At 47.9% G+C, this 8,084-nt stretch overlaps 1 protein-coding gene across 2 annotated transcripts in view; it reads left to right on the top strand.

The window, feature by feature from the left end:
* Nucleotides 1-4,225: 4,225 nt before the first annotated feature.
* The window catches only part of GBF1 (golgi brefeldin A resistant guanine nucleotide exchange factor 1), a 102,213-nt gene continuing 98,354 nt past the window's right edge, over nt 4,226-8,084 (top strand). For both annotated transcript variants that reach the window (XM_053949442.1, XM_053949441.1), the window contains exon 1: nt 4,226-4,332. In XM_053949442.1, coding sequence (XP_053805417.1) covers nt 4,325-4,332 — 8 coding nt within the window. In that variant the 5' untranslated portion in view covers nt 4,226-4,324. The remainder of the gene's footprint in view (nt 4,333-8,084) is intronic.

Below are 8,084 nucleotides of genomic sequence, written 5' to 3'. Positions count from 1 at the left end.
AAAATGTAAAAGCAAATTAAATCAAGAGTGACCCTGATTCATGTCTTGGCAGAGAGGTAGGATATGCAAAAGAAGGGAATTACTCAGCATCTTAGACACCCTTCCTTTTTCACCAGCTGGGAAGAGTTTGCTCTCAGACAAGATCTGTCTCTGCCACAGACAAACATGGTCCTCATGCTGGATGGGTTCACTGCTCTTGAAGAGTGGTGGAGTTGTTGATGATCATGGTTTCCATCTCAGTGTCTTAACTGATCTTTAAGCCATGCTGGGTCCATGCCATCAAATGCCTTAAAGATCAGGACTCAAGCTTGAATTTGGCTTGGCTTTCATGCCAGAAGAGGCCTAGAGAGCAGAGGTAGGTTTGATGCACTTGTGGCAGCCAGGGCTGCCACTGCAGCATGCTCTTCTAGTTGGCATTTGACAATCACTGTGGGCTTCATGCCCAGGTGTATCACATAGCTGTAGTCTAGCCAAGAAGTGACAAAGATATGACTAACTGAGCCTGGCTTGCTCCTGCCAAAAAGGCATGGCTTGCCTTGGCCAAGAAGAGACAACGAAAACATTACACTGGGAAGTTCACTGGGGGAGCTTGTTGTCACTGGGAAGTGCAGGAGTGTTCTGGAGACACGGGCTAAGTTGAACACTGGGCAGGGTATTTTAGATTTAGGAGTCTGCTCTGCAGGTTTAATACTGTACTTGGTATAGTTTGTACAGTTTTTAATCATTTGTGTAGTTTCCAGAGAAGTGTTTTAATCCTTTTAATTGTTTCTGCAACAGCAGTTTTGCTGTTTCAATTGTAGGTCCTGACTTGGATTCCAGATTGTGTCAGATGCACATCAGTTTTCCTTTGGAGATCCTTCAGCTGGCTTTGGGCTGATCTCTACCTGAGCCTGCTCTGGAAAGGAGCAACTGCTTAGAAACACTGTGTTCTGCACATGATCAGTAGTGGTTTTGGGATGCTTAGCTCTGGGAAGAGTGGCTGTACATAGTTTCTAGCCATGACAACTCCTTGTACCTTCTGAGAAACTCCATCTTTCTGCTCTCTTTTCTAGAGATCTTACTAAGCCTCTGAGAAGGAGCAAAAGCCTCCAAGAGGAGGGGAAGAAGTTTAATCTCTCTCAGACTACCTAACCTGGTGGAAAATTTCTGTGTTATAAGTGCCCATGGGTCTGATATCTGGACTCTGAAGATAACCATGAACTGGTGGTGCCTGAACAAGAGTAATGGACTGTACTGCAGCTTGCAGAGGTGCAGGTGGTTGGCACCGTGGATTTCTGAGAGTCTTACCCAAGGCAAGCAGTTGGTGTGACATGGAGACCGTGCTCTTTGCAAGGGGCTGGCTGCTCAGATGTCTCGTGAAAGCAGGTGAGCTGACCAGGTACCTGGGAAAGCCCTGAGGGGATGATTGTCAGTGAGTTTGGTGAGTTTGCATCCCTTCCATAAGCTCCTTGTAGGCTAAGGAGGAATACTCAAGACAGAAGCTGCTGAAAAGCTGCATCTTTGCAGTGAAGATAAAGCTAAGCTTTCCTGACCAGATAGCAGGGGGATTTGCACAGACTGCTTGTCTGATCTTTGGTTTCACTGTACCATGTTGTGTGTAAGAACTAGTGCATTATCTTGGAAATAGAGGGATAAAGGATTATTCAGTGTCCTGCTCCTACACCTGGATCTTTTGGTGCAGAGTGCTCCCATTTGCCCACATGTGCCCACAGCTGTGCACCACTCACTTCAAACACCGCTGGATCATGCAGTCCAGGCAAGCTAGGTTTCCCCACTGCTGCCAAGCTGGGGATGTTGGTGGCACACCGTCACATCAGCAGGATTTTCTGTGCAGCCAGGATGGTGCTGGGCTGTCTGAGGGCTGACTAACGCAGTGCTGTAGTGTGTGCGAGTGAACTCTCCTCCCCAGGCAGTGTGGGGCCATACCACATTGTTTTTCTCTCCAGACAATGCAGTGCTGGGTTCTTAGTAAAAATGCAAAGCACATTGCAATGTTTGCTCTTTATTAATGCACTAAGATGCATTTGGGTGAAGCAGAAGGCTCCTGCCTGGCTTGTGTTCAAGCTCCGTGACAGGCTTCCATAAATGACACCTTAGCAGGGTCCAATTCACCAGATGTGACAGGGTAGATGTGCTCAGGCTCCAGGATGTGCTCAGGAGCCTGAGCTACACAGTGGACACTGGAAGGAGCAAGAAGGTATGGAACGGGGTCCAGATCTTTTCTTGGCGGGCATAACAAACCTGGATTAAGCTGCAAGGTGTACAGTGGCTAAGCCAGCACCTGAAATCCACTTTCCATAGCACGGAGCGATGGATGGAGTGGCAGATGAACTGTGGATTTCAAAATGTCTGGCAAATACCACCAGGCTCTTAGTTAGCATCTGCTAGAGTGGGGCAAAAGGGAAGGAGAAAGCACTAGCAACCAATTTGCTTGTTCTGCAAACCTTCACTCATTGCCTATGTGGCATATGAAATCTGGGCTTGGTGAGTATTTGACCATCTGTTTTATAGCTGAGAAACTCAAGATGTACCATGAAACTCAAGCCATGTACCATGGCTGCAGCACAGGCTGGAGGAAGACATCTTAGCTTCTGAGCCTATGGCTAGACCACTGGGGCATCCTCTTTCTTGTTTCACCTCTAGGGAATGTGGCTGCTTAATGCAATTAAAGCTTAAACTTCCAAATCCAAAGACTTCCTACATGCTGCCAGGCAAAGCCAGGCTGAAGAAGGTCCCCTGGCGGTGTCAGAGCTGGGAGGTAACAGCAGTTTCAATGTAAGGCACGTTGAATCTCAATGAGGCAATAGTCTGACAGCTACTGATACGTGATGATACCTGGCCGTTTTTTAGGGCAGCATTGAAGTCAGCCTCAGATTTATATTTGGCTGGCCACCGAACAGTGCTGTTGGATGCTCCCTTGAGCCTTTGTCTGAGAACTTTCCTCAGCCACACTGTGGTAGATGAAGTTGTGATTAAAAGTGAATGAATACTTTTTGACTCTTTCACCTTTCTCTTGGCTCCAGTGGTTTGTGTTTTCCCTACAGAGTGTAGGATTTTGGGGTAGCTGCTGCTTTGACCATTCTAATGTCTGCCACAACTGATCCCCAGGCTGACCTGACTGAAGATCCTAGAGCTGAAAAACTGTAATGTAACTGCAAAAATCTTCTGTCCTCTGTCCCGAGTTCAATGGGCAGAGGCTTAAATAAGTAGTGAGCCCTGCAAATTACTGCCTTTGAGGCACACAGCATTGCTACTGGAGCATAGAGGTAGAAAGCACCTGAGAAGGTGGGAGCAGCCCCAAGAATTCATTTTGCCCAGTGCTCTTTAGCTACAAAGCTGTGATTGTTTTTGCTGCAAAGAGCAGGCCAACAAGGTGGCTTCACAGAGGAGTTAAACTCCATGGTGGTCTCTGTCTGCCGAGATCGCTGGCCCGGATGAACTAAGGCTGCAACCTGAGCAAGCAATCAGCTGCGTTCAGGTTTGAGGAGAGTTCCTGTGGGGCAGGACTGCGGAGCAGGGAGAAGCGGCGTGTGCTCCTCTGGGTGCTGCCGGGCGCGCTGCTGCACTCCGTGCTTTGTTCAGTCGCATCCTCCTGCTCGCTCACGGGAAACAGCAGAGCTGTGACTTGGAGCTGCTCAGGAGGGAACAGAACGCTTGCGGGGCATCATCTCCCAAACGGCTCCAGCGGAGGAGCTGCAAGAGGCTGCGGAACAAGTCGGGAAACGCTTGCGAAGCACGGCGGAAAGGCACGGCTTCCCTGCGCGGGCTGCGCAGCCCCAGCGCCGCCACCCGCGCCCGCACACCCCCACACGGCCCGGGCGGCCCGGCCCACAATGCTTTGCGAGGGCGGCCCTCCCGCCGGCTTCCGCCCGGCCGCCCGGGCTGCGCCCGCTCAGGCGCGGCTGCGGCGCCGCACCGCGCCGCGATTGGCCAGCGGGTGTGCTGGTTCTACCCTCTCGCCTCTCATTGGCTCCCCGCCGCTGTCACCGCAGGGCCCGCCTCCTCCGGTCGCAGACCGTGTTCCCATTGGGCGCCGCGGGGAGCTGCGCGGCGCATCGTGCGCGGGTTGGCCGCCCGGGCTGTCTGTGTGCGCAGTAACCAGGCAGCGGGTCACGGTGCGCCGGTTTCCACGTCAGTGCGAGGGAGCGGGGCCGGTGTCCCTGCCCGTGCCCCGCGGACCCCGCGCTCCGCGGCCTCGCCTCCGCCGCCGCCGGCAGGGAGGGGCGGACAGGGGGCGGGCCGAGCCCTCCCGCCCGCGGTGCCACCCTCCCGCCCGGTTATGTGAAGCGGCCGCCGCCGCGGGGAGCAGGCGCCGCCATTTTGGATGCGGGGGTCAGTGCCGGGCAGCGACCGCCTGTCGCGATACTGTCGCGACGTGGGGGCGGGCGGGAGGGAAGCGGCGGCGGGGGAACCTTGCGGGACCAGCGGGGGGCGGGGACGGGAGCGCGGCAGCCCCGGGGGCCGGGCGCGGGTGGGGGCGGCGGCCGCACCTCCGGCCGGCCGGGACTGACACGCGTGACCGTGCCCACGGGGCGGAGGGCGCACGGGCCCGCCTGGCAACGACCGCCAAGGGCCGCGGGCGTCGGAAAAGCGGGGCCAGGGCTCGGGCCGGGCCGGAGGGTGGGCGCTGCACCTGCACAGGCATCCGCTCCCCGTGCGCCACGGTGGCTTGCTGCCTGAAATCGGTGGAGACAGGCTTCTCCTGGCATATGGTCAGCTCCATGGCTGTTGCGGGGGAAAACTCAGAGCTCGCTTAGCGTCTGTGTTATGAGTTCATCCGGTGGCACGTTTCATAGTTTAAACAGTATGAAATAATTGGAACAAAGAAAATGTCCCTCCCCATAATAATCTTAGGTTCCGTTTTTACTATGCAGTTTTGACAGGTAAATACGACTTGCCTTTCTCTACTTGATTCCCAGGCCCAGTCTCACTGTTGCAGCTGAGTGTGGAGGCTTGCAGAGAAGCTTGTCCCTCTCTTCCTTTCTGATGTACCACCGCTGCCATGTTGCTGCTGCTTATCTTTCAAAGGGCATTCTTAAATGCCCAGGACTGCACAGTTCCTTTCTGTATTTACGAATTACTGCTTTCTATTACTTCTGTCCAGACATCAGGAGCTAGTCTTTGGAGAAAGATGCTGACTTCTCTGAACTTTTGCTGCCTGTGATGCTTTTTGCAGAACGGTTACAACTTCAAAAACCCAAGCAAGTTAAATTTCTGTATAGACATTCATGTACCTTCCATGTGAGGTTTAGGAGGAAGAAAAGGAGCTTTCTGATTGCCACCTGGGCTTCTGGGAAACCTAGCTGGCTTTGAGATTGTCAGGAGTTGTTTGTGATTCATGGTTGTGCATTCTGTTTTGGTAGCAGTGTATTGTGTCAGGACTCTGGTGGCCAAATCTAGGTCAGAAGCTATCTAGATTATTCCTGCATTGTCATAAACAGTAAAAATTTGGGTCAACAGAAGCTTACTTTGAAATATTACCTTTCTATGTTGTGGTCATGTTGTTTTTCACTACTGCTGTCTATTGGAGTAGTATCACTGGGTTTAAATCAGGTGCCATGGCTGAAGGCTAAACTTAATGATAGGAAGAAGTGACTTGATGGAAGTCTGACAGACCTTGTTGCTTCTGATGCTAACTCTTGCTTGTTTGCAGAAGAGTTGCAGACATTTTGCTGCAGAACAGGGAGTGGTAATACTAGGAATAATTTGGCTTTCTATCTATTGAGATGTGTAGGGATAAGACGTTCCGAGGCTGAGAAATGGAGTGTTCAGTGCATGTGTGAAATAACATTTACAGGTGTAAATCTTGTCTTATATGAAGATTCTACATGTGATGCTATTTCAGAAGTCTCCAAATAGTGATAAATTATTATCCATAGAACACTGTTGAAGGTTTTGCCAATGTTATGAATATGAGCTTTTGTTCTTTTATGACGTGATTAGGCATCGACCTTTCCCCACTTAGTGTTCCCAATGCTTTGTCAGTGAGGCTGTGAAAGTTAACAGCCTCCCTTCTTCTTGTGGCCTGGGCATCTTGTTGCCTTGGTTTGGAGCTGTCATTTTCACTGTGCTGCCTGTTGCACTTCTGTGCAAGGGCATATCTGAGGACTAATCTGCAGTTTTAAGCAGATATATGAATATGTCTTGACAAAGAAGCAGGAGTCTATAATATAACCCTTCAGTTTAACTAACTGAAGGATTAAGGAGCCAAAAATAATTTGAAATTTCGTAGATACTTTTCTTTGTTTTTTTCTTTTCCCTAACTTAAGACCACGGAACTGAATCCATTTGTTTCTGTATTGAGTCCACTATCTTTTTGTGCTTGATTGCTTGCAAGAAAGGCATTTATTCTTGGTTTGAGATCAAGCGGCGCTGAAACAAAGCCTCTGCTAGGGAGGTTGTTTTAAATTTGTTGATGATCTTCGGTATTAGTTCTGTTAACCCGTTCAACACTTTGATAATACCCCATTCTTCAGACCATAGCTTTGTAACATTAAGCCTGAATTCATATTAACGTTTTTTTCTTCTCTAAGTTGAACAAATGTTTAGTGGTTTAGCTTGACTCCCATCATGCTCCTGTAAACCCAGCTGGTCATTCCGTGCTGGCCTGGTAAATTGTGCAACTTTTTTTCTCTGCTGCTTCACTGCATTCATTTCAATCTTAAAACTTCTTTCGATTCAGGATATCTATACTGAGCTCTAAAGTGTGATCAGTTGTTCCTTGTGGTGATGCTACAGTTGAAGGAACATATACAGAAATTATAAATTATCTAATCATTTAAAAGGGGTAGCCTTTGGGAAGTTTGGAGTTTAGTGAAGCTATATCCATCACTTGAAATAAAATTTCAAATCAAAATTTTTACAGGGATGGTGGGCTTAGCTTACAAGGTGCATCTCTCTGAAAATAGTTGCCTGTCTTTCCTGCTCACTTTGTAGTTCTTTTCTGTTTATTTCTCCAGCATGAAGTTGCAAAGGTCCATTTGCTTTATGGTTTACTTTCGGATGCTATTGCTTGGTTAGCTACAAGCTTAAATATAAAGCAGTATTTCCCTCCATCTCCACCCAGTGTTGGTGGGGAAGTGAGCTCTATATCTGATGTTCAGAGTCTGAGTGTGAATTTGCACCCACAGCATGACAGGTTGTTTCAGTTGCACTGGTGAAATGAGTTTGTTAGCATGCATGAAGTGAACTTTTGTACTTTTGAATAAAGTTATATTTAATAGAATCTGCAATGAGAAAAGGAGTGCATTTTCATTGAGTCTTCTCAGACAGTTAGCAATGAAATACTGCCCTAAGTTTTGCAGGGTTTTCATGTTTCAGGAAAGCCCTGCCAAGTAACACAGAGTTTTTACACCCTTGCTTGAAAGGATCAGGTGAAAAGGATGAGGTGTTTATTTGAGGTTTTTGTCTATTTTCTTCATATTTTGCCACTTGCAGTTAGCTGGGCATTTTAAGTCTTCTACATTCAGGAGCGACAGAGTTTTAACAAACTTTTTATTTAATTATTTTATGTTAAAAATAGAGGAGAAGAAATAGAAGTCTTACAAGCAGATTCAGTAGTATGCAGAACAGCATTTAAGCTTTGGCATCACTTTAAATACTGTCAGAACTATTGAGTATCTACGTGCAAGGTTTGTAATATGTCTGTCTGATATTTACATGCTTTTTGAAATAATGTCTCCATGTCAGTTTGCCAAATGCCTGGAATGGTGCTACACAGTTTACATGTTCAATACTGTTTTGAAACAGTGAAGAAAGGAAAAACTTAGGTTTGACAAATATGAGTGTATAAAGTATTTCCTCAGAAGTACTTCCCTGGACTAGAATTTTGAGCCCTGAAACTGCTGATGTAGAAATACAGAAAATAATGGAATTACTGAAAGAAAAAATAAATAAGGGATTTTACATGACGGAGAAATCTCCCCATTCACGCCTTGTACTAAAACAAGGACAACAAAGTGAAATAGAAAAATTGTGATCAATGGTATTTCAATGCAATCATATGAATAAAGTATGAAATAGTTTACTATTGAGGATGGGGACATCACTCAAGCATTAGCCACATGAGTAGGAAGTGTATTGGT

The sequence above is a fragment of the Vidua chalybeata genome, chromosome 8, assembly GCF_026979565.1.
Source record: "Vidua chalybeata isolate OUT-0048 chromosome 8, bVidCha1 merged haplotype, whole genome shotgun sequence".
Classification (NCBI taxonomy): Eukaryota; Metazoa; Chordata; class Aves; order Passeriformes; family Viduidae; genus Vidua; species Vidua chalybeata.
The sequence above is the reverse complement of the archived record's forward strand: the minus strand, read 5'-3'. Positions and strand labels throughout refer to the sequence as shown.